The following is a 27035-nucleotide window of genomic DNA, read 5'->3' on the forward strand; positions in this document are numbered from 1 at the left end:
TCCACAGTAATCACTATGCCACATGCGAGTTTGTGCTCAATGTATAACATGCGTTATTGTGCCCATTGTACCTATTTCGTCGCATGCTTGCTTGTGCCCACTGTACCCATTGTGTCAATGCTTGTTTGTGCTTATAGTACCGATTGTGCCGCTGGCGTCTTGTGCACATTGTGCACATCGCCTCACATGCATAGTTGTGCACATGGCATCAAATGCATACTTGTACCCATTGTGCTACATGCATAACTGTGCCCATTGTACCACGTTTGCGCCTGTATCCATTGTAGACGGGTTTTACCTCGAAGTTCCATGCGCCTGACTCGGTGTTTCACAGTTACGATGAAGCGTGACGAATCCTACATTTTTTTAGCGAATCTCGCACAGAGCGAACAAATGCAGAACGCGTGAGTGATCCATGACAATGTGAACGATTTATTTGTTTTGTCATTTGAGATCAAATTTTGCGAGTATAGCATTTTGTTGTGCTATATTTCTATGCTATATATAATAGGCCATGGGCCTATTTCTTCAGCGCCGACACTCCTATTCTATAAATGCTTATGAGTTGTTTGTTACACGTTTATATGTTCCATAAATCGTAATTATTTGGCAGTACAGAATAGAAAAGCCCGCATGAAAGCTGTTGTATGCCTTCATGATAAAAAATTTCGTCAAACTTGAGTTCGCAACGAAATAAAGAAATTTAATCAGGATAAATTTAACACAACAAAGATCGATTCATTTAAGCGAAATAAAAGATTGGTAATGATAACTCAATCTAAATTTCTCTTCATTAAAGCAAAGTTAAAACTCCAACATCGCTATCTTCAATTTAAACAAAATATATTTTCCTGATCTTCATTTTATTCTAGATCCATCTAGATAAAAAAAATTTTAATGTATGCTTTGTCCGAATTTTGCCGTATTCAGAAACAAGTAATTCTGCACATTTTTAGTCGCAAAACGCGGGCTCTTCAACGTTACCTTTTCCACCAGCAGTTTGCCAGGGAGCGGCACTTGCTCATCGCTTTCTTCTTCTGCCATTTCCACTTTATTGCCGACACGTGAAGACCTGCATTGTAGCGTAATAGTAATAGTCGTTTCTGTCACCGAATTCTTGCAGCTTGCTGGTCTTTGAACCCCCAACTCACTATTCATTCAACCTCCAGTCAGCCACCCGGTTGTTTCAATCTACGCCAATAAACCACCGAGTAACATCTCCGATTTTGGGCATAACTGTCACAGGAAGTTGGTATCGAACCCGTAACTCACTGCTTCAGTTCTGGAACTCTTAACTTAAACCTTTGGTTCCTCTGCCCACTGTTGGTCAGCTCACAGAGCGGCATGCTGTCCGTATGGGGACCTCAATTATACTTCTAAAAAGCTAAAGCTTAGTAGTTTCTAAAGTTTGCTGGATAGTCGCTATTTTGAGCTAGAATATCTCATATATTTTTCTTTTCAGTGAATAATTTTAATAATACTCAGAATTTGCTACTGCGCATGGTCGCTCGGCAGTTCTACTGTGGGATCGCTCGGCAGTTCGGCGCGCAGTCTCCGGCATTCTCGGCCCACGGTTCTTCCGTTGCGGAGCGTTCGCTCACGACGCGCTAACTTACGGCAGGAATTGTCGGACAAGTTGGACAATAGTTTGCCGGGTGTTGCTTCGGGATTATATTACTGATCGATAATCTTATTACACAAATAGAAATTGTCAGTTGATGAAATCCTCGTGTAATAATATTCCCTTACCTATCACTATGTTTTAATCGACAGCATTAGATTTCGCAATTATCGTCAATTGATAATGAAATTAGTGCATAATTTTAGTGTTCCTCTGCATTAGTCATATGAAACGCAATTTTCTGTGTCGCATGATCACGGTTTGGATGACCATTATCCGGCATCGCCTCAGCTGGTGAATTCAAAATCGCTTATGCGGCTCCAGACCGAAGAATTCCGGAAATATTAGTTGTGTGTTACTGTGCTACGCTGCAGTAGATCTGTGTCGTCTCAAACTAGGCAAAGTGTACAAGAAATTTAATTTTTACCGAGGTTATAGTATAACGTTACCTTTTCTTTCATATTAATGTATAGTTTTGTGCATACTTTGTATCTGTGAGACTGAAATTTCTACAAGATAAGGATCAAAGCAGTCTTCACTCGAAGTTAGGGCCATTTTTGATAAAAATTATTCCTTTCGTAGTTGACTAGTTGCTGGCTGCGTTGCAGCTCTGAAAATTTGAGAAAAATTAAATTTTCCTGCAATCTCGCGTTTCTTTAGCAAAGCCTAAATTCCAGCCCTACAATGCAGCTAGAGACAATATCTAGAAGTTGTTTCCTACATTTCAGCCTATATTTCAGCTAGAGATAATCTCTAGAAGTTGCGCGGTGGTGGCAAGTTCAACTGTGTTCGTGTATGTTGTTATGTGCTGGAATTATGGAATCAAACGTATAGTAATCAATCTGACGATGATAACTATGTAATTGCCTCATTTATCTGAAGTTTATCTTGAGAATGCGGTCGCTGTTGTGTTGCGCATGTATGACAGTATAATTATGGTAATTGTTCGATTTATTATCGCTATTAATAATTTCTCTTTTAAGTCTTCTTGACGATAAAAATAGCCTATAGGGATTACCCGATGCAGTTTTTAATAAGAAAATACGAGTTTAACTTGTTGATTTACTTAGTCACTTCGTTGACTGTGAATAGATGGCATACTCCTTGGCGGAATGGACCGGTTTCTTGAACTCTGCCTTGTTTATGGTGGAAGCTAAATAAAATTTTTGTGTGAAATCTTGTAAACAAGGATACTTGATTACATTTACAGTTAATGATGCAGTTCTACATTTATTCCCAGTTTGGCTTCAGTTAAACGTTTTTCGCTAACTTGCAGACCATTTTCCTTTCCACTTGTGAAAACGTTTAATACGCGTTACAAATAAGCACCTATTTGTATTCCTAAAATTTCACATTACAGCTCATTTCAACGTGTATCTCAGTTCTAAGGAAGGAAGAACTTTATCCAAGATGTTTATCATGTACTTCCTGTCGAACTTCGTCTCCAACCTCACGTCAGGTGAGTTCAACTGTCCAGGGCCTATACTTTCAAAGAAAGTTAATAGATCGTAAGTTTATTAGCCAATCATTGACGGCCTTTCAAGCAAAATCCACCAATCATGGACAAGAAATTGGAGCGTAAGTACTAACGATCACTAACTGAATTTTGAAAGTATGGGCCCAGGTAACACGCAACGCAGGCTGGAATTCTAGTATAGCGCGGGTAGTTTCTGTCATTTTTGGGGCGGATATAAATCCCTTTCCAGCAGTGATTGGTTGTGATGTCATCCTCTCCAGACTGTGATAGGTTGTGCCCATATATGGTATGAGTATTGGGTAATTTATTACCCCACTAGAATTCCACACTATTTTTTCCTGCGAACTTATCTATCACTATTATAATTTATTTATTATTAATAATAAATTTAGTAATAATAATTATTATTATTTAATAATTATTTATTGCAATTAATTGCAATAATTATCATTATTACCCCTAATTATTTATTGCAACGTGTTCATAAATTGCCTGCAACATCGACAATCCTCAATAAATGGACGGGTGGAACTTATTCTACCCATTATCAAACAACCTGTAAATTTATTTTCGTTTTTCGCTTCTCTTTTCCATCCATTAAACCCCGTCCAAGCCTTAAACCAGCCGATATTTCATTTGGTGCGGGTATAATAAGCTGAAATTTAGTGGTAAGGTAAGTAAATGGGTTACAGGAAATTCTTATATGAACGGCTATTAAAGTTCATGAATGAACGCGTGAATATGGAAGCTGATCAATTAATTAATTTCTCCCGAAAACGGATTGCGTTTCGCAACAGTTTTTTAAACTTTAACTGCGTTGTATAATCTTTCAATTCTTTTCAAGCCAAGATACTCAACTTAAAGTATTTTAGTGCGCGTAGATCGTCAACGATAAGTCGGCTCTTGGATAACTTCACAATTATGATGCACTCTGAGTCAAGTATACTTGTGACAGAACTACCAGGTCAAGTAATAGAGATAAAGACCATATAATTTCCTGTTTTGCCTCTTAGTAAGACTTCCGGTTACTTATTAGGTGCTCATTCAAGGCTGATCAAATGATTTCTGAGGTCTGGGACTAGAACATTGATGGTCTCGAAGCCTGTTACATGTGAGGACGACATGATACTTGAACTTATTAGCCCGCTGGAAATTATTAGCAGTGAGGTACGGCTGACCGACGACTATCCGTATGTCACCTGTAGATTACCAGTGAATTTCAATTGAGAATACAATGAGTTCAACTTCTTACTTAAACACAATACTTGAACTGTAATTATCTTGCAGTGACGGTATACCTTTTAAATTCTGCTGACCTTAACTCATTCCTTGTTTGGACTAAAATATTCAAAATTTGACGTCAGTTCATCGTACATTGACTGAGCAATATTGCATGCATCAATGTTTTGTGTACTGACGGCTAAACTGTTTACCAGACCTCAACATACGAACTGCGTTGACAACGGTTGCTTCGTATATGGTAGTCGAAGGGTTAGGGACAACTGAACATGTTGCGTTTTGGTGCAGACATGACTGGGCTGACCAAGGGTTAGGTACAACTGAACATGTCGCGTTTTGGTGCAGACATGACTGGGCTGACCAAGGGTTAGGTACAACTGAACATGTCGCGTTTTGGTCCAGACATGACTGAGCTGACCAAGGGTTAGGTACAACTGAACATGTCGCATTTTGGTACAGACATGACTGTTTTGGTGCAGACATGACTGGGCTGACCAAGGGTTAGGGACAACTGAACATGTCGCGTTTTGGTGCAGACATGACTGGGCTGACCAAGGGTTAGGGGCAACTGAACATGTCGCGTTTTGATGCAGACATGACTGGGCTGATATCGGTCGTGACGGCCTACGTCAGAACGGCCGCCATTTTCTTCCTGGGCACCTACTCCTACGAGAACAGCGACCTGCCCATAGAGGAGCTCTACGACTTCGTCGTCGGTGAGATGCACATTTCTTCACAATGAAAATGATTCTTTGTGAATGTAAATTCCATATCTATATTCTTACGAGTAATATTTGTTTCGATATGAAGAGCATATGAGCTTTGGAAAGGTGTGTTACTTGCAGTTTTCAATGACGTGTTTATTCCTTCAATGCATGGTACACTTTTTGTGTACCTATTTCTCCACCTGTACTATCTGATTGAAGCCATAGGAGTATTGAATATTCAATCCTAATTACGCTAATAACTTTGCAGCTTGTCTAAGTTCTCACGATACAGGAAATCAATGACTTATATTGATATCTTGATGAGAATTCAACGAGACATACATAGTTGCCGCCATTGTGAGGCCAGTTCTTTTCTTCTTATTGACCGACTGACTGAGTGAGCGAGCGAATGAGTGCGATCGTGAGTGAGTGAATCTTATCAGGCCACGAGGTGAGTATAAACGTGGCCTCGTATTACAGCCTAAGCTTAGCGGAAGTTCTTAGGGAACATTATAGCTAGTGAAAGTCTAGCAATAACATCACTAGCCGCACTCGGATCGCTTGGCGTCACAACGAAAGCGAAATTGACGCTCGTTCAGATGATGGAAAATGCCAGTTGCGGCCGCGCTTCAAATGTTTTGCTTCAAGTGACCGTAGCGTAATATATCACCTGCAATAATAATAAGGCAGGCGCTGACCTATAGAGATTGATTATGTCATGATACTTTCGAGTGGGTGGCAGCCACGGCCGGTTTGCCGAGGGCTCACATGCGGGGTAATTAATTTTGACGTTGCGGCTTGGCGGGCTTGCAGAACAAAAATGTAAGCACGATTGAATATTGGCACCTTCTTCAGTGAAAGCCCTTGAGTTATTCATGTATCTAGGTTGATATATAGAGGCATGATATAGAATAGAATAGAATAGAATATATCGAGAAATTTAGGTTCGGAAACTCAGTAAATTAATATTTTCTTCCACCTAAAGTGGAATTCAGGTCGACTGGATTAAATTAACCCCAAATATTTTCCCCTCAATTGAGTAGGAGTGGTGGAAATGAATAATTGTGTTTCACCGACACCCGTATTGGGTACTTTTGAATTTAAATAATCCACGATCTTGTCTCTAGTGTTCTCTTTCCCAGTGGTTCAGTTAGATAGCAACTGGTGGATATAATTTTTTTGCGGCACACGGATTGGCATCGACTTGATTTGACTAATACGCGATCTTGTCTCTATTGTTCTCTTACCCAGTGGTTCTGTTAGGTAGCAACTGGTGGATATAATTGTTTTCTGCGACAACCGGATCGGGGTCGACTAGTTCCGACTAATCAGCGATCTTGTACCCCCAGTGGGGTCGGGGTCTGCGGGCAGCGCCGTGGCGGCGCGTCTCTGCGAAGTGCGGGGCTGGAGCGTCCTGCTGCTGGAGTCCGGGGGCACGACGCCCCCCGAAGCGATGGTCCCCGGCTACAACCCCTTCGTCATCCTGCACGGGGTCCAGCCCATGTGGGGCTATAAATCCGAACCGCAGAAACACGCATGCAAGAACTACGCTGGACATGTGAGATGATTTGGGCAACTCTGCCTCGACGGTTGCTTTTTAGCGAACATTTTTTGAAAATTTCGTCGACAGTAATTTGATTTAAAACTTTTAGGTGTAGTGATTCCATAAAATTTCAGTAAGGTCAAATAAAAATTTTTGTGCGAAATATTCTCATTGGCATTTTTTTACCTTTTGAATATCGCTAAAGCTGTTTAGTATATTTCTTTATCTACCTTTCTCGAACTTCAGCAAACTGTCTTCACCTACATTAACCTCCATCTATATGTTGAATCTACTGGTGTTGCTACCATCTATTTCTTTATCTACCTTTCTCGAACTTCAGCAAACTGTCTTCACCTACATTAACCTCCATCTATATGTTGAATCTACTGGTGTTGCTACCATCTATTTCTTTATCTACCTTTCTCGAACTTTAGCAAACTTTCCTCACCTTCATTAACCTCCATCTATAAACATAAAATCTATTTCCTCCATCTATAAATAAAGTGGATGAACGTCATCCAATCAATCCAACTTTAGTGTCTCACCAGCTTCCAACACGAAGAACCAAAATACTCTATATTCCATAATTTTTTTAACGAGATTTTCATGAATTTATTTGCACTCAGCAAATACCAATTCCTCGAGGCCGGACGGTGGGAGGTTCCTCCGCCGTAAACTTTTTGATGCACGTCCGGGGCAACCGCCGGGACTTCGACCGCTGGGCGGCCCTCGGCAACCCGGGCTGGGACTACGACTCCGTCCTGCCATACTTCAAGAAGCTCGAGACGTACAGGGGCGAAGTGACCAACCTCACGGGTGAGGGCTTTCTTTTGCCGTCTAAATTATCTGAATTTTATAGTAAATTTAATACGACACTTGACAAGTGGCTTCTGCAATTGAAAAAATTAGATCGTACTCACTTCAGCGAGTAACAGAGAGCGCATTTTCTCACGTCCGGCCGTCCGTCACGGACTGACGGACATGACGAGCATAATAGCGCATTTTCCATAAATGAGAAAATGCGCTAAATTGAAAACGACATGTGCAAGATTTTCTTCTCAGCCAGCGTTTATTGTTACCCTTTGTCCCCCTCTTCCCCATACGAGTCACCCACCCTTCTAAACCCTCTTCCTTCATGACAGCCCCGTACCACGGGTACTCAGGCCCCGTGGTGGTGGAGGGGAAGGCGTGGGGGACGGACGTAATGAAGGCCTTCCTCAAGGCGGGGAAGGAGCTCGGCTTCCCCACCATCGACCCCAACGCCTTCACACAAATTGGTGCGAAAATTAATAAATTAATTAAAATCAAACTAAGTTTTTCCATTTTTAAAGAATTTTTTTAGGTTTACGTTTTCTTATATTCCAGCCCACATCGAAAACATTAATAGCGGATAACAGACGACACTAAAGTGGTGGCAAACCATGAAGCAGAAAAAAAGATCGGTTATGACCATGTTATAAATTTTCATAGTAGTGACGCAATTTTTTTACCAACAACACAAGTATAAAACGAACGTAGCTTCACCAAGGTGAGGCGTTGCCATATGGCGCACGTCACCAAGTGAGTCAACCATGTTAGCTGGCAGTTAATTTTCTAAATATTAACCAAACTTTGTATGCAAGATAAGTTTTGAAAGATTGTATATTCCAACATAAATTGCCATACGTACTGTAAAGAATATCAATTTCGAACTCGAAAAATATTTGGGTATGATCAATCTCGTGAAATAAAAAAATACAGTAAGAACTGTATCAGTCAGTATTAGTTTTGTTTATTCTTATTGTGAGACTAGAACACAAGTAATTTATTGTAAGTAATTGTATTGTATTGTAAGTAGTTTATTGTAGGACAAAAATTAACACATGTATACATTGTGGCCAGAACGAGCAATTCAATCAATTTTGACGGCGAGCTTTCTAATTCATCCCTTGGTTCCGCAGTTTCTCGAGAACTACTGTTCTAATTTATTCCAAATTATTTGCTCTATTCGATACAAGATTATTTCTTGCCTTAAAAAACTCTAAATTTTGATAAATATTTTGTAGTGCTTCGAAAATTTTTTTATTTACAATTCATTTACCCGGTAGCAATAAATTAATTAACATTTACTTGGCAACATCAACACACTTAACATAAACGGGCTAACATTAAAATAATCGATATTAAATGGATGTTTTTTTGCAGGTTTTATTCAACCACGATAAGCGTGCAGTCGGGGTCCACTACATGAAGAATGGCCGGGTACACTGCATGTAGACATGGTGTAAAATTGATTATATTATATATTAAAATATCCTACTAAATAATACTAAATAACATATAATAATGATATACTACATCATCGCAATAATATATTATACATTTATAAGTTGATTATATATGAGGTTGTCCCAGCAACACCTGGCGCGGGTGCGGCGCGAGGTCGTGCTGAGCGCGGGGGCCATCGGCTCCCCTCACCTCCTCCTGCTGTCCGGCGTCGGCGACAAGAAACATCTTCGTCAGTTCCGGGTGCGCCTCTTCTGTCAGTCTGTCATTCTGTCAGTCTGTCAACCTGCCAGTCTGCCGGTCTGCCAGCCTGCTGACTGTTTCGTGTATCTTGGCCAGACCTGCCAGTCTGCTGATTGCTTCACGCATTGTCTCGTAGATTAATTGGATCAAGTCGGCTAGCAATTATCAGACTATGACTTTGCCCTTATCTTCAGGAATTTTTACATAATTTGTTATTTGCTATATTTTAGATACTTACGCTGATTAAACTTTCCTTGGCAAACTTAAAATATTTATTAATTTTAACTTCTCATTTTTGGCTATGCTAACCCAATGCACCAGATTCCAGTGGTGGCCCACGTGCCCGGGGTCGGCCAGAATCTGCAGGACCATCCTGGTATCTTCGGCCTCACCTGGACGGTCGACCCTGGTCGAGCGACGACTTTTGGGCGACATCTCAGCATGGCTGCTGCCACTAAGTTCGCGTACCATCGCCAAGGTGACATATTTTTAACTGATTTTTTAAAAGTTACGAACTTTTACCGGATTTTTGTAGATTATTTGTCAGAGAGAGACTTTGTTGTGTGCGTCTCCTGTTATACGAAATTGGTTCACGATGGTTATACTTGGTCGTTGTTGTGCACGGGATGTTGTGCCGAACATTCAACCTCTCAAGTACGGTTGCTCGGTACGGTATTGATCGTTAGTTTCTGTTTACCTAAATATTTATTTTCGTTGTTGGATTTTACTTCTTCATCTCATTTGTCTTTCGTTCAACATATCTATTGGCTTTTCATTGCTGGTCTCTGTCGGCTTTTCGCCCTTCATCTCTGTTGGATTTTTTTCTACTTTGTTGGCGTTTTGTTCTCTGTTGGCTTTTCGTTCTTCGTCTCTGTTGGCTTTTTACTTTCATATCTGTTGTCTTTTCATTCTTCATCTCTGTTGGTTATTTGTCTTTAATCTCGGTGTACTTTTCGTTCCTGATCTCTGTTGTCTGTATGAACTTGATCTTTGGTGGCCTTTCGTTCTTGATCTGATCTGCTGATGCCCTATATATATCTACGCAGTAGTCATCCATGAGCAATTCTGTAAATGTTGGAAACGTCAACAACTTCAACATCAGCGTTCAATACAACTAATTTGAAATCAGCTATCTTGGACCTAAAGTTTACCTCATTGACAGACCGTTCTGTCTATTTAATGATTTTCCTTGTAACACAGGCTTACATTAATCCTTTAGCTTTTACTTTCACTCGAGCTCTGTTTGTTATATCATTCTATTACCGCGTTTTTTTCAGATAGAAGAGCTATTGGTAATTTCACGGAAATTCTGAAAAGATGCACAGATGAAAAATTTTCCGTAATGAGAAGTGGTCAATCAGTGTCATAGGTAGAAGTGGCTATATATGTGTACCAAATGCACGGACTAGAAAACTTACATAGATTCACAGTAGAAAGAATTATCCTGATATAGGATGTATGACTTATGCTTAATACTCTCCCTGATCCGGCAGGCCCCCTGACTTCTCCCTTCGGCCCAGAAGGCAACGCGTGGTTCAGTTTTGGCTACAAGAACGACCCCGAATGGCCGGACGCTCAGCTCGTTATCGTCTCGATCACCCCTGCCCTCGATAGCGGCTTGCTTATCAGTGATACGCTCGGTTACGATAAGGAGGTGAGTGCGGTGACTCTTTTTTGCCCAGTTACGATAGGGAGGTGAGTGCAGTGAGTCTTTCTTGCTCGGTTACGATAATTAGGTGAATGCAGTGATTCTTTCTTGCTCGAGAACGATAACTAGGTGAGTGCAGTGACTCTTTTTTGCTCGACTTGCTCGGCTACGATGAGGAGGAGAGTGCAGTGACTTTTTTACTCGGTTACGATAAGGAGGTGAGTGAAGTGACTCTTTCTTGCTCGGTTACGATAAGGAGGTGAGTGAAGTGACTCTTTCTTGCTCGGTTACGATAACAAGGTGAGAGCAGTGACTCTGTCTTGCTCGGTTACTATAACGAGGTGAGTGCAGTGACTCTCTTGCTCGACTAAAATAATAGGTGAGTGTATTCGCTCACAGACGTACCCTAAAGCAGAAGTTATATTCATTCGTTCTCTCATTTTTATCAACATATCTTAACTTTACTTTCGTTTAATTTTTTCTGTGGCAGTTCAGTCGACGATATTTTGGACCCCTGGCGGGCCAAGAAGGAATCAACATGGGCCCGTACGTGACTGTACCTAGGAGCCGTGGGTCTATCACCCTTCGGTCTGCAGACCCTAAACATCATCCTGTGATAGACCCTAACTACCTCAGTCACCCCGAAGACGTCGAGATTCTTGTTAAGGGTAAGTGGAAACAGAGCTCATGTTGACTCGAAGATAACCGCTATCAGCTCGAATAATTCTGATGCAACTCCTTATTATCGATAATGCTGAATTAATAAGTCATGAAATTTTGATATTTGAAACGGAAGGAAAAATAATTGAGGACAAAAGAATGGAACATAAAGATAAATTAACTACAGATCGAAACGTGGTTTTTCGAAAAGAATCTGAACTGAGACCCTTCATCAAATAAGTATAGACACTAATTAAAAACCATAAATATGAAGACATGAACCTATATAATTCTTCCTACCAATAAAATTCTTTTTCTTCCGCTACATTCCATTAGCAATATATTGACATGGTGTGGTTTTTCATCGACATGCCTAGTGTCGGTCTCGATTGACTACATCAAGATACCTTGTAAATGTTATTTCTCATGATAATGAAACTTATCGACTTGGTGGACGATACTACAGTACATTTAAGTTTTGAAGTAAATAATTATCCACCTTAAAGACTATTTTGGTTTGTGAAAGAAACATTTAACTAATATTATGTGCTTGTGACAGGAATAAAGTTGGCGTTGGCGGTGGGAAACACGACGGCGTTCAAGCAGGGACTTGGAGCCAAGTTCCACGACATGGTGGGTGGTGGTGTGTGGTGGTGGTGTGTGGTGGTGGTGTGTGGTGGTGTGTGATGGTGGGTGGTGGGTGGTGATGTGGTGGTGTGGTGTGTGATGGTGAGGGTTGCTGGTGGGTATGTGGTCTAATGGGTGGTGTGTGATGGTGTGGTGTGTGGTGGTGCAGGCGATCTTGGATGGAAACATGCGCTAAACCTGCGGTTTTTTCGAGTTAACGTAACGATTTTCTCAGCAAATTGCATCTCAATCTGCTGACTTTTCCTACCCGTTTACCTAGGACTTACTAATTAGTTTGCTGTAATTACTTTATATAAATAATTTCAACCGGTTGCAAGGTTTTCCTTCTATAAATTGACCCTTTTACCAACTTCCTTCACTATGAGTCAACCTCATCTCCTAATTAATTCCATTTAACTGCACGGCACTACTACACCAGGTGCTACCAGGCTGTGAGGCTGAGGCGTATGGTTCCGACCACTACTGGGCCTGCTTCGCACGCCACATGGTATCTACCGTCTACCACCCCGTGGGTACCTGCAAGATGGCGCCCGCCTCTGACCCCATGGGTGTGGTTGACCACGCTCTCAGGTACGGCTAATCCTGCATCTAGTGAGTGGTCTCTAGTACGGCAAATACTGCCTCAAGTGAGTGGTCTCTAGATTCTGTAATCTAGATTTCTGTAATCGATAGATTTAAGTACATTTAGTCATATTGAAAAAAAATTATAATTATTACTTCGTTAGCACTCGACATTCAACGCATCTTTTGCAACGTACCTTGTATATAACATACTAATTCCTACCCCCAGCTTCAGGACACAACCGCTGCATGTTATTTGTTTAAAACTCTTTAGCGATCTGGCCCTCCCTCTTGTCTGAGTTAGCAATTCTCTCTCGTACCTGTTGAAATACTTCCGTTACACACTCGTTCCAGAGTGTTATTGATATTTATTATGTATTAAAACACATTTTCATTACACGCGCACCAGAGTGTTATTGAGATGCATCATACATTAATGCACTTTCATTACACACGGGTCCAGAGTGTTATTAAGTTTTAACATGTATTAAAACGTATCATACGCGCCCCCAGAGTGCGTGGCGTGTCAGGACTGCGTGTGGCGGACGCCAGCATCATGCCCGTGATTGTGGCGGGCAACACCAACGCCGCCGCCATCATGATAGGGGAGAAGGCGGCCGACATCATCAAGCAGGACTGGCTCATCACCATACCTTTGTTATGACCATGCGATGTCTCCATGTGATGTCTCCATGTGATGTCTCCATGTGATGTCTCCATGTGATGTCTCCATGTGATGTCTCCATGTGATGTCTTCATGTGATGACAAATAAACGATTTAGTAAGATTGCTTTGTTCTGTGAACAATGACCTTCAATGTCATGATTTAATTGTGATGAATCATAGCATCTTTGCCAATTGTGATGAACGCAACTGCTTACTGAAATATTTGTATAGGTCATGTCTTGTTCATGTTGCAACCTCCACTAAATTGTCAATACTTAAATAAATTGGTAGATTTGAACATCCTTCTTTTGCATCCATTTGTTGTCCCGTGCCTCCATCTGTTGTCACGTGCTTCTATCTGTTGTCCCGTGCCTCCATCCTGTTGTCACGTGCTTCCATCTGTTGTCCCGTGCCTCCATCTGTTGTCCCGTGCCTCCATGTGTTATCCCGTTTTTTAATTTCTTTGCTTCAATGAACTTATTTTTAAGCAGTCAGGCTGATGTCTTAGCGGATAAAGTCTGCAGGATATCTCTGTGTTAGTAAAACATATATGTTCAATAAAAAATCATTTATTGTATTGTTCTTCATGCAGAGTTACCTTGAGAGCGCGCAACGTTGGTTTACAGTAAACTCTCAGGTTTGAGTATGATAAAATTGTCTTCAGTAAACAATCTTTAGCACCAACATTAAGGAACAGTTTGTATACAAGCTTTTACTTATCGCGGTTAAGACTGTAATTGAGAGCTTAAGCTTAAAGCTCATAGTTGGAACGCCGGCAGGTGCGTTTTCCGTCTCATTATCAGATTCACTTGAAGATTTTCTTGCTGTTTGCTGGGGACCAAAATATGCGTTTTGGAGTAGAAGTGAAAACGAAATCCTACACCTCCTCTGGTGAAAATGTGAAAATCCAGCCGTGCAAATACCGTAGTGCTAATACCGTAGTACAAATACTGTAGTGCAAACCCAGTTGCTGAAGCTTGAATTGCTTTGCAGGATCCATCCGACCTCGGTTAATTAACAATTCCGCTGCTCACAACAAGTTAAACTCTTCTGCTTTGATCTGACTCTAAAAGATCTTGATATTAAAATTAGTCAGTCATCGAGGATACACAACTGATTTCCACTAGTTATTTTCTTTATTTCAATCAAATTTCAAGCTTCCCAAAAGTTAACCATCGAAGTTATTATTGTCGCTTGCAACATTGCAAATTTTGCCATTGTGAAAATCTATTCCGACACGAAATAAGAGCTACGGATGGTAAACTAGCTACAAAAGCGCGCTGCACTCGAAAACTTTGAGCTCACAAATAAATAATATAGACTACCAAAATATCATAAGATAAATTTGACCCTACAAACGAATAAATGAAATCCCACCCAGTAGTAAAAATTTGCACTACTGGAAAAAGCCGTGTTCCTCCTTTATGAAGTCGGCTCCTCGTTCCCCGATCATGATAGTTGGAGCGTTTGTGTTTCCTGCACAAGCACAAGTTTTGTAAATCAATAATCTGTTGCTCTTACAAAATTTAATCGAAAAACAGATAGCTTCTTGAAAATTTTTTCTTATGAGAAATTAATATTTTTGGAGTGTATAAATTTTTAGCCGACAATTAGCGAGTTCCGTTGAGCAGCTAAACAATTTTCTTGAATTTTCTCGAAGTTTTCGCTGCCTTAGTATAACTCTGATATTAGTTTGCTAATCGAATGTAAACTTAAGAAAAATATTCAACAAATATTCATCGAAAATAACGCGATCAATAACAAAATTCACGATTCATTCTGAGACCTACAGTCCTTAGCCATGTTATGCTACGACAATGAACCAAAAGATAGCACTTCTTAAATGCATTTGTCATTAACTTAATAATTGTGGGCATGATACTTACCTGTGGTGATGAGTGGCATGATGCTTACCTGTGGTGATGAGTGGCATGATGCTTACCTGTGGTGATGAGTGGCATGATGGAGGCGTCGATGACGCGCAGGCCTTTGACACCGCGCACTCTGGCACAGAGTAATTAATTAATAAATAAATTACGCAACCATGAATTAAATATAATAAATTAAATAAATAATAAATAAAGGAGCCACTGATGAATTAGATGGGAGAGGTAATTAATTAGTAAAAAAATAGCAGTAATGAATAAAATAAAAAATTGAATAATAAATAAGGGAGGTAGTAATGAATGAAATAGAAAATGCAATTAATAAATAAAGATGCCAGCAATTAATTTAAAAGAAAAAAAGTAAAATATTAATAGGTAAAGGAGCCAGTTGCGATTTAAATAGAAAAGTAATTAATTAATAAAATATAGCCAGTAATGAATTAAATAGAACATGTTCATGATTAATTAGTAAAGAAGGCGGTGATGAATACAATGTAAAAAGTAATTTTAATAATTAAGGAGCCATCAATGAGTAAAATAGAAAAAGTAAATAATTAATATATACAGTAAATGAGCCAGTGATGAATTAAAAGGGAAAAGTAATTGAATGATGAATTGAGGCGTTCTAGAACTAAACAAAGATACCTGGAAGAAAGTAAATAAAGGCACCAATAATAAATCAAGTGAATAAAAGAACGCGTCTATAAATAAGAAAAGTTTTTGTAAAAAAAGAAAACAAAGTCATCAGTAAATATGAATTTAAATTCTCAAGCCTGATCGTACTGTTTAGATAGTATATCACGTATAGGAATGTAATATCGATATGTGGCTTAGCGTCCATGGCAAATAAATGTTATAGCAACCAACGGAGAAAAAATACCTTCATTAAGGGACCATCTCGGTCCCAGAAAAACTTCTACTTATATCAACCGATCTTTATGAAATTTTACACACGTACGTAAAAGGTAAAATAAAAAACAATTTGCTAGTATGAATTAAAAAAAATGAAAGAAAACGTTAAATTATTAGAAAACGGTAAAAATGGGGGTATTAAAAAATTTGAAACTTTTGCAAATCACACGCTAAAATGTCGAGACACATTTCATTCGATTTGTAACAAAATTATCTAGCGGCTCTAGAGCCACGATTTTGAATTTTCCTCATAGTTTTTATTTTATGCGCGTTTATTTCATTTTTCCACATTTTCCAGCCCCCAACCCCCCCTCCTCCCCATATATAAGGCAAACCATGCATAAATACAAAAAAGGACTGTTAGAGTCGCTAGATATGGTTTTTACAAATCGAATGATGTGACTTTCAATGCTGTAGCTTGAATACTGTAGGAGTCATAAAGTTTTAAGATGTTTTTTTTATATTAAAATTGTTCAGGGGAGCCAAATAAAGTAAAATTTGAAGAATATGCCAGAAATTTTTTTGATATTGCATGTAGCCCAAGCTTCCCCGTTGCCAATTATTTGTATTAAGGGTACCAGCACGCGTCTTCAGACTTATTCATGTCCAGTTTAATGTGAATAATAAGGTATAAGTGGGACTTTATTATATTTATTTAAATATAAAATATTCATTTTATTTAAGTTCAAAACCGCATTACGCAAAAATTATTGCATGTAAAACCGTGATATTCGTTTTTTTGATCGTTTAAAGCTTTCAAACGAGTGCAAACACTTTGCAATTAACGCAAATAATGATCCATAAATACAATTTTTAAATGAAAATTTTGAAATATTGTTATAATTATAATATAATGTTATAATATTTTATAATAACTTTTATAAAATGGTCATTTTATAAAAGTTTAAAACTGAATTACGCAAAAATAAGTTTCTAAATATACAGATTTATTTCGAAAAAATCTTTGCACATATTGTTAAAAAATGTTATTCTAAATATTTTTAAAATTACTTTACACAAAAACTAGAGCACGCACATACATGCGGTTTGTTGCGTTCAGATGCGTCTTCTCGACAGCTACGAACTGAGCCAAGAAAACGGAAAAACCAAAATTTTCGATTTTTCACCGAGCCGTTCCCCTTAATGCATGAGTTGCGTGTAAATTATCTTATAGGTCAATCTTTGGTGAGAGGCAATCTTTAATTATATGCATTTAAGGTACCAGCACGCGTCTTCAGACTTATTCTTGTCCAGTTTAACGTGAATAATAAGGTATAAGTGGGACTTTATTATATATATTTATATTTACAATATTCATTTTACTTAAGTTCAAAACTGCATTACGCAAAAATTATTGCATATAAATCCGTGATATTTACTTTTTTGAACGCACATCGTTTAAAGCTTCTAAGCGAGAGCAAACACTTTGCAATTAACGCAAATAATGATCCATAAATACCATTTTAAATGAAAATTTGGAAATATTGTTATAATTATAATATAATATAATGTTATAATATTTTATAATAACTTTTATAAAATGGTCATTTTCTAAAAGTTTAAAACTGCATCACGCAACAATTATTGCATGTGCATCCATGGTAGTAGCTTTGTTGAACGCGTCTCGTTTGTAGCTTTCAAATGAGTGGCAAAAACTTTTAAATTAACGAGAATAAGTTTCTAAATATACAGATTTATTTCGAAGAAATCTTTGCACATATTGTTAAAAATTGTTCATTCTATATATTTGTTAAATTATTTGACGCAAAAACTAAAGCACGCACATACATGCGGTTTGTTGCGTTTAGATGCGTCTTTTCAACAGCTACGAAATGAGCCAAGAAACGAAAAAACAAAATTTTGATTTTTCACCGAGCCGTTCCCCTTAATGCATGAGTTGCGTGTAAATTATCTTATAGGGCATTTAAATATTATATATAATATCATATGATATTATATCACATCATATCAAATTATTTCATATATCGTATAATATCATAGTGATGCCGGCGCTGGAGAATAGGTCTGATGTGACAAGTCGCCGATTCCTGTACTTTTCGTGACTTGTTCACTGAAGACTTAAAATCGTATCATTTGACCAGATCTTTTCATGACTGACGATAGTTTAAATAGCTACTATATATATATATAGACTTCCACTGGGTTCGATATGGTGCTAGGCATTTCAAGTCTGAACATATATTTTTCCATAGCTTTATCTAGTCTGTTCTGGAACGCATTCATACTTGGAACGCCAACAATGTAATCGGGGAGGCTTCATTATTAGACATGGTAATGCATTACTAGACATGGTAATGCATTTTTAGACATGGTAATGCATTATTAGACATGGTAATTCATTATTAGACATGGTAATTTGTTATTACATGGTAATTCATTATTAGTTGACGTGTAACTAAATGCGTTCTCGAATATTTTATGGACATAATCTGTCGGAATTGTTATACCTCTCAATAAATTATTTAAATTAATTTAATAAGAAATTTTATGGTGATGCATTTCCGGCGCAACGTTATTCTTCTTAGATAAGTTTTATAACTATTAATTAAAGTGTAATTGATTGAGTAGGCTGTCAAATATTTCACAGTGATTTATTACGTTGCAATTCATTGACATATTTATCAGTTGTCCAATTAATCTTCACTCATTTGGATTACCGGATGGTGAGCAGTCCGTTCCGTTTTTCACTATTTGTGCAATGTTACCTAATTTTATTGCTCGGAATTTTGGTCAAAATACCTGATTTTCAAAACTGCGTAATTTATTGATGATTAACTTGTTTTAGAGTTTGACTTTTTCCTCAATGGGCAGATTTCTTCATCATGATATAATTAAATCACAGCATATTAAAACACGCCAAACACGTGTTTAGGTAACTATTTTGACAAAAGATTATTTAAATTTTTCTGTATGCTCTTTTAGGTGATACTGTACCCATTCTACTTTTATCATTAAATTAAGTTGATTATTAACACGATACTTAAACTTTTGTAAGTGAGCTTCTTATATGTATTAGCCGTATTTAATTAACCAACGATTTCTTTACGGGTTGGATTGCCTCATTTTTGTATATATATTATTAAACGTTAATTTCTTAGATACGTTTGTGTGTTTGGTCTTTTTCTATGTTCAGCAATTTCTTTACATTCAAATTGTATTGTAACTGATAAATAAATTCCTCACTTTTGACGAGGAACTCCACGTCATCTGGGTGACTCAAAAACTTGGGGTCGATGATGGGGTCGTCTAAGGGGTTGCTGGACCTGAGGGCAACGTACCCTCGGCTCTTGCAGCTGTTCGCTAGAGGAAAGATCGTGAAGCCCTCTTTCCCCTCGTCTGGACCAAAAAACTCTCTATATACCTGCGCCAGGGGAGTATAATAATTAATACGAAGTTGAATTTCTTTCTAAGTTTAATTCAAACGCTGTAGGTTGAGGCTGAATTTTGACGATTTGAATTCATCTGCTGTTCCGCCCGTGAGTGATTAAATTGTGCACAAAATTAATTAGTTAATAAACAACAACAACAACAATATCTAATTTATGTGTTTTCGTCGTCAGATGAAAGTTGTTAATGCAAAATAATATATATTATTTTAAGTTTTATTATGAATTAATGTTCATATTAAACATAATAATATCTGTCATATGTTGGTTCAATGCCTGCGGATCGAGGTTGAAGGCAGCAGGGGTGATGAAGCCACGGTCACCGCTCAGCAGCGCCGGCGCCACTAGGAACTGTACGTCTGGCGTCGTGGGGTCACTGGGTCCGTCCAAGTTGACGTACAAGTGGCCTACGGTCGCTGCGGGGGCGGCCAGCGATCCTGTACAAGCCAGTAAATCTTCATAGCCATTTTCATGTGCCATTTTTAAGTAATTTTTTTATATATATAGTCCTTGGTTCAAAATTTAGTAGGTACCAGAATAATCGTTCCTAAACAAATTAATTTATATTGGTGTTCCTGAATTGTTTGTTCTCTTCCTCGAAAATTTGGGTTTGTTTAATTTTTTGTAACGAAAGAAAAAGTGACTAGAAGGAGTTTGTGCATAACGAACAGTTCTGAACTCATTCAATTTTACGGCATAAATGACGTGTTTCAAAGGATGTGTTAATTCAAATTTATAACACAACGAAAAAAAAATTAAGTGAATTGATTTCGTTCCCACATTCCATTATATTTCAAGCGTAGCCAAAGGTGTGTTCATTCAAACTGCTATCACATCCAAAGAACAACAAAATTTTAGCATAATTAATTCACGCATGACGAACCATTCCTGAATTTCCTGTACAGTTGGCTCTGTGTGCGGCCGAAGTGTTCCAAGACGCGCGAGTCTCCGGCGTCGAAGGTCCAAGAGAGTCCGTAGATCCTGAGGTGATCCTGGTGGTTCTGACCCACGCCTGGCAAGTCAACCAGACAGCGGATCTGGCGAACATTCATTAACATTTTTGCAACGTGCGATCAATATTTTGCAAACCTTTTTCTGCAGTGCATTAAGTGTACCCTATTTGTACATTTACCATTGATGTTATTATATTTTACTAAAAAATATTGGCTGCTGACATGCCTGACCACCTTTTTAGCGCATTTTCTCATTTGTGGAAAAAATGCACTATTGTGCTCGCCATGTCCGTCCGTCCGTCTGTCTGTCTGTCTGTCCACCCGCACGTTTTCGTCGATGAGAAAATACGCTCTCTGTCACTCACTTCAGTGAGTACTGAGTTATATTTTTTTATCATCCAGTCCACTCGAAGAAAGTAATCATGCGTGTTACGGTGGCCGGTGCGTGTGCTTATGAGAAGTTAGCCTACCATGTACCTGTAGAGGATGCATGTACTCTCGTACCTCTACGCTTACATCCCGCGTGCCCCGAGCCACTTATCCCATGTACTCCGAGCCACTTATCTCACGTACCCCGAGCCACTCATCCCGCTTACCCTGAGCCACTTATCCCACGTATGCGGTCAACATTTTGCAAACATGCGATCAATATTTTGCAAACATGAGATCAACATTTTGCAAACCTTTTTCTGCAGTGCATTTAGTGTGCTATTTATACATTGACCATTATTGTTATTATATTTTACTGAAAAATATTGGCTGTTGACATGCCTGACCCCCTTTTTTTTATCGTCAAGCTCACTCGAAGGAAGTAATCGTGCGTGTTACGGCGGCGAGTACGTGTGCTTATGAGAAGTTAGCCTACCATGTACCTCGTGTATGTATTCTCGCGCCTCGAAGCTTACATCTCGCGTACTCCGAGCCACTTATCCAACGTACCCCGAGCCACTTATCCCACGAACCCCGAGCCACTTATCCCACGTACCCCGAGCCACTTATCCCACGTACCCCGAGCCACTTATCCCACGTACCCCCAGGGCCTCGAGATGGGCCCGTGGCCACTTATCCCACGTACCCCAGGCCACTTATCCCACGTACCCCCACGGCCTCGAGATGGGCCCGTGGCCCCACCCCAGACAGCATGAGGAGTTTGGGGCTGTCGAAGGCCCCGGCGCTGAGGACGATCTCCTTACGCGCGTACACTCGCTTCACCTGCACTCATCAAAATTATTGGGTCATTCTGGGAAAATATTTTGTTTTTGTTCTCTATTTTTTGTGCTTTTCGCTCCTTTGTGCCTTTGTCGAGCCATATTTAGTTGGTCAGAGTGACCCACACAATGGCAAGCAGTGCATCGCTATTCGATAAATGTCTCATTTGTTTCAATGAGTAATAAGTTTTCAATTGCATATTAGATAATAATAAATTAATTTATTTAGTATATTAACGCGCCTTATTATCTTGAATATATCGGACTCCGATGGCACGAAGATTCTCGTCGAACAGGATCTGAAAAATTCATGATTAATGTCAATGAAGCTGAATATCCTGGTGGATACGTGCATTAGTTGCCACTAATCATTTACATAGAATTATTTGCTCAGATTATGTATTAAATTTAGTGCTTTATCATCTTCATAATTCCATTAACGAATTCTTCATCTTGAATTTTGAATAATCAATAAATTTGCGCCAGTTTATTGTAATCAATTAAAATAATTATTTTACGAACAATATGAGATTGACAAATGTATTACGGTTATGGATACTTAGTAATTATAAATCTTATCGGTTATTATATTAGTTCATAATTATATAGAATATAATTTTTTGCAAATTACGCATATAGTCACTTGCTATATTAATATAAAGAAATTTTGTTTGTATTATCATTCCCAATGTTATTTATGCCAAAACTCATAATAGCATGCCTTACCGTTAATTGACAAAGCATTTGACTTTTGTTTATGACTACATAATGTGTCGTCAATATTATTCCTATCCAGTCTCCGAAGTAACAGTTAATTGACAAAAGATCAACCCTTCGCAACATATAAATCAGCTGTTAAGAATTCTATTCGTATCAAAATTTGTGTTCCAGAGGGATAAGTCATAAAATTATTCATTCAAATTAAATTCTAGAAATTTGAAGGCCGACCTTGATGACCCGAGAGTTTGTTTGTAAGCGCAGGTTGGGGCGGTGGAGGTTTGGCTTGAGGAACGCGTCTGCCGACGAGTGGCGCTGTCGCTTGCGAGTGTTCACATCGGGGGCGTTGAAGCCTGTGAAGCATTAGATATGTTAATGGTCAATGTCAATAGACATTTTTATTCGGTAATAATACCAATTATACATTTTATTTGAGAGTTTGTTAGCTGAATGTAGACTTTTACTGAAAATATTTATATTTTTTTCACGTATCCCCTTATATACATGAGGCGTTATACTGTTTAGACGGAAATAAAAGATACGCTGCACAGTAACTTTTACTAGAAGAATTAGTTATTTCTTTTAAAAAAGCACCTAATTTGTTACACAAAATATCAAAAAGCACCAAATAATAGCGCAAAATATCTTGCCAATATTTGTTTCGCCATTATAGTCGACCCTCTTGAGGCCGAGCTCCTCCGCGGCGGCGAATATGGCGGGCGTCACGGCGGTGATCCACTCGGTGCTCTCGATGCTCAGCGGCCCTCCAATGCCGTGGTAGCGCTCTACCAGCCCCCCATAACAGTTATTAATGTATAACTTCAATACATCAACGAATGTTTGTTTTTGCAATGAAAAAATTATATTCTTCTGTTACTCGATTTCCAGTTGATCACTTTTGAAATTGGCATGCAGGGGAGAGTTGTGGGACCATCTTTGAACTTATGACAGCTGCATTGTTCTTATAGAATAATAAGCACAATATATGCAATAATAGTAAACTATATTAATAAATTTTCACTACTACACTACCGTTATAGAAGTTGCCATTGTAGTCCTCCATCTTCTTGTAGTAGCGCAGGACCGTCTCGTAGTCCCAGCCCGGGTTACCTAGGGCCGCCCAGCGGTCGAAGTCCCGGCGGCTGCCGCGGTTGAAGAGCATATAGTTGATGGTGCTGCTTCCCCCCACCACCTTGCCGCGGTGTAGCGGCACTTCCTAAGCCACATCACTTCATAATTTGTAGAATGTATAATTCATTGTATGATCATGAACGTAAACCATCAACAGTAGCCACAGTAGTTGGGCAAAAAACAATCGCATTCATATCCAAACTGGTTATCTTTTGTCGAGACTCTTCCCGTGTCAAGATCTTAAGATTTTAGACGTTATTCGTACCCAATGACAAATTATATTCATACAACGGGCCAACAACGCGATATACTTCATGCAACATGAAATAAAATTAAGAATTTTTCTTGGTATATTAAAACGCAAATGAAAGTAAAACACGCTATTCATCTTAAAAGCCTCACTCTGTTACGGAAGGCGAAATGAGAATAATTTTGCGGCGTTGATTTGTAGTGGAAGTTGTACGGGCTTCTCCAGACCAAACCAAAGTTGGAATAACCCGGCACGTAGCTCTCCAGGGGCGGTGGACTGCCAGCTTCCAAAACCAGGACGTCCCAGGCAGGATTTTCTGACAGCCGCCCGCCCACTGGACTGCCAGCAGATCCCGAGCCCACTGCACACAGCGGGCAGGAACTTATGGTAGCAGTTAATTGTCTATTACTCTCAACACTCACCAATTATACGATTTATACGATTAATAAACTCTTGCACGACTAACGCTTTTACCTCTTCCCCGACAGATCTGTCGCCAAATCATTTGTTTGGATACAAAAACTGACGTCAGTCAGTCCGCTCACTTTTCTTCCATCACACATTGAGCTCGCGTTACATCACAGTGCTCGCTCAATTTGTGATGAGTAGTAAAGAATTTCGTTACTACAATGGTTGTTTCATCAAACGACGTTAAGAACCTACTGGAGCAGTAAAGCCTTTGTGGTGCTCTTAAAATCCAGCATATCCACTATGATGATATTCAACACCACATTAACTGTGATGATATTAAACACCAGTGAACCCTGTGACGACCTTTAACTGCACTGCACTCACCGTAATGTACTTCAAGCCCAGTACACCCACTGCGATAAATTTCTAGCCCAGTACACCCACTGTGATAAATTTCAAGCCCAGTACACCCACTGTGATAAATTTCAAGCCAAGTACACCCACTGTGATAAATTTCAAGCCCAGTACTCCCATTTGATAAATTTCAAGCCCAGTACACCCACTGTGATAAATTTCGAGCCCAGTACACCCACCTGTCTCTTATACACATCTAGATGTGTATAAGAGACAGGCCCAGTACACCCACCGTGATAAATTTCAAGCCCAGTACACCCACTGTGATAAATTTCAAGCCCAGTACACCCACTGTGATAAATTTCTAGCCCAGTACACCCACGTACTGTGATAAATCTCAAGCCCAGTACACCCACTGTGATAAATTTCAAGCCTAGTACACCCATTGTGATAAATTTCAAGCCCAGTACTCCCATTTGAGAAATTTCAAGCCCAGTACACCCACTGTGATAAATTTCGAGCCCAGTACACCCACCTGTCTCTTATACACATCTAGATGTGTATAAGAGACAGGCCCAGTACACCCACTGTGATAAATTTCAAGCCCAGTACACCCACTGTGATAAATTTCAAGCCCAGTACACCCACTGTGATAAATTTCAAGTCCGGTTTACCTACTCTGATACCCTTCATCCTCCCGTACAACAACACTGATGATTTTCAACCCCACCACACAATCATGCTCAGTGAGGAAAGTTGTTTTGTGACTTAACCAAATACAATTCTGAATGACGCACTCATTCTAGTCAGAATTGACGCACCGGTTTTAGACGCACCGGTTCCAAACTAGTTTTTCACAGCAACTTGCCATACTACTAATATCATCACCACGCCCAATTTACTAATAATCTTACAGTTCATCCTCCTGAAAACATGAAACTAAAACTCAACACAATTTACAACAATTTCATTCAAAATTTCTTCTTCTACAACCACTTTCATGTCTTCTTAATTTTAAAAAATTTACTCGTACATCTGTCACTAAAAAAAGGAGCGAAAAACTACTTGAACTGTGACGGAACAGATCTGTTGCTGACATACAGCGACGTTTGTCAGCAACAGATACGAATAAAAGGGAGAGGGAAAAAACTCTAAAATACTCGTTATTCGTTACCACATCGTTATTTTTTGCACCACTTTCACCGTGCAGCCAAAATCGCTCCATATACTTTCGCAATCACCACTCTTACGTTCAACCCTACCAATGTCACTACAAGTTCACCCGCCTCGCCATGCTCGAAGATCTTACCATGTTCTTCCACAACTAATAATTTCATTTTTATCACTATTAATGCCACTACTATTATTATTATTTTCACCATGCATCCTGATCTACCCTTGTACTACCACAACTACTACTCTAACTGCAACCACTGATGCCACTACCAATGCTTCCACTACTATCACTTCCACCCTGATCGCACCCTGATCGCTCCATATACTACCGTACCTACTCCTCCTACTTCTACCACTGTTTAATGTTACTACATTTTACTGTCGCTCTTCTGCCGCTATTTCTCCTACCGCTACGAGAGTCACCACTTCTCCTATCACTGTTAATGCCTCTACTTCTTCTATACCACTGTACGGATGCCACTACTTATTCTCCCACTGTCAACGCCACTACCCCTTCTACCACCATAGATGCCACTACCCCTCCTACCACTGTTACGGCCACTAGCTCTTCTACCATGATTGATGCCACTACCTCTTTAACCACTGATAATGCCACTACTTCTTTAACCACTACGAATGTCACTACTTCTTTTACCACTGTAAACGCCTCTACTTCTACTATCAATACCTTTTCCACAATTTTCCCTCGCCCTCCACTCACCGACGATGAAGTCGACCACTTCGTTGTCGTCGGCAGTTTGGGTGTGGAAGTGCACGTCTGTAAGGAGGAGAGTCGACGAGACGAAGGCGAGGAACCCTGTATAGATCGCGTGGATTGTCAGCTGCAGGAGATCAGGCATGATCTGCGATCCTGGTCCTGAGTTCTTACAAAAAATTGTCAAAGAATTCAATATGTTGATTCAAATTTTCCAGGCTTTATATTCTGAAAGTTCACTAGCCTTGAGAATTTTCAGATTTCGAACAAAACGTTACATTGAGGTGGCAGAGTTTATTTTTCTGTGAGTTGAAAAATATCACGCCTTAGCAATCGTTTACAGTTAATGTATGATTAATTTTACCAATAAAATGCGAAGTAATTTTTTTCACATAGTATTTTTTCACAGGGTGATTCACGGAAACTTCCTGGTTTGAAATTTTAATTAAAAGAAAGAACTATTAAATATATCATTATAATATAAATTTTATTGTAACAGACATTACCTGAATAATTCGAATATCACTAGTTTTGAAAATGATATCAGACAAATGACGGCCTCCATTGTCAATGCATTCAGTTAGTCCATTTATGAAGTTCCGTACATCTCGCGGAAGCATGTGTAGGGTATGTTGGC

At 39.2% G+C, this 27035-nt stretch overlaps 2 protein-coding genes across 2 annotated transcripts; one reads left to right on the forward strand and one right to left on the reverse strand.

The window, feature by feature from the left end:
* The first annotated feature begins 2897 nt into the window (after positions 1 to 2897).
* LOC108681663 (glucose dehydrogenase [FAD, quinone]) lies at positions 2898 to 13706 on the forward strand. Its single transcript, XM_047880608.1, has 14 exons — positions 2898 to 3080; positions 4931 to 5053; positions 6394 to 6602; positions 7214 to 7403; positions 7730 to 7866; positions 8116 to 8146; positions 8770 to 8828; positions 8982 to 9095; positions 9417 to 9573; positions 10589 to 10749; positions 11234 to 11411; positions 11963 to 12036; positions 12470 to 12621; positions 13126 to 13706. Exons 1-14 carry the CDS (start codon positions 3032 to 3034, stop codon positions 13274 to 13276), a joined length of 1785 nt encoding a protein of 594 aa, XP_047736564.1. The 5' UTR covers positions 2898 to 3031; the 3' UTR covers positions 13277 to 13706.
* A 148-nt stretch (positions 13707 to 13854) lies between these two features.
* LOC108681664 (oxygen-dependent choline dehydrogenase) lies at positions 13855 to 26698 on the reverse strand. Its single transcript, XM_018170716.1, has 12 exons — positions 26405 to 26698; positions 23895 to 24103; positions 23394 to 23577; positions 23012 to 23146; positions 22593 to 22714; positions 21887 to 21943; positions 21535 to 21648; positions 20367 to 20520; positions 19760 to 19920; positions 19281 to 19458; positions 15221 to 15280; positions 13855 to 14754 (listed from the first exon to the last, which is right to left on the reverse strand). The coding sequence occupies exons 1-12, from the start codon at positions 26541 to 26543 to the stop codon at positions 14675 to 14677; spliced, it is 1593 nt and encodes a 530-aa protein (XP_018026205.1). The 5' UTR covers positions 26544 to 26698; the 3' UTR covers positions 13855 to 14674.
* Positions 26699 to 27035: the final 337 nt, after the last annotated feature.

The sequence above is a fragment of the Hyalella azteca genome, unplaced genomic scaffold (assembly GCF_000764305.2).
Source record: "Hyalella azteca isolate HAZT.00-mixed unplaced genomic scaffold, Hazt_2.0.2 contig5701, whole genome shotgun sequence".
Taxonomy (NCBI): domain Eukaryota; kingdom Metazoa; phylum Arthropoda; class Malacostraca; order Amphipoda; family Hyalellidae; genus Hyalella; species Hyalella azteca.

Bases quoted from the DNA above. Each gene is read 5' to 3' on its own strand.
- LOC108681663 (XM_047880608.1), top strand. From the start codon at position 3,032: ATGTTTATCATGTACTTCCTGTCGAACTTCGTCTCCAACCTCACGTCA. The intron at 3,081-4,930 runs GTGAGTTCAACT...GTTTTGATGCAG, and splicing joins CGTCTCCAACCTCACGTCAG to ACATGACTGGGCTGATATCG. The intron at 9,096-9,416 runs GTGCGCCTCTTC...CCAATGCACCAG, and splicing joins AACATCTTCGTCAGTTCCGG to ATTCCAGTGGTGGCCCACGT.
- LOC108681664 (XM_018170716.1), bottom strand. From the start codon at position 26,543: ATGCCTGATCTCCTGCAGCTGACAATCCACGCGATCTATACAGGGTTC. The intron at 19,921-20,366 runs GTTCGTCATGCG...TGGCTTGTACAG, and splicing joins GTACAGGAAATTCAGGAATG to GATCGCTGGCCGCCCCCGCA. The intron at 19,459-19,759 runs GCATTGAACCAA...CCCCTGGCGCAG, and splicing joins CCTTCAACCTCGATCCGCAG to GTATATAGAGAGTTTTTTGG.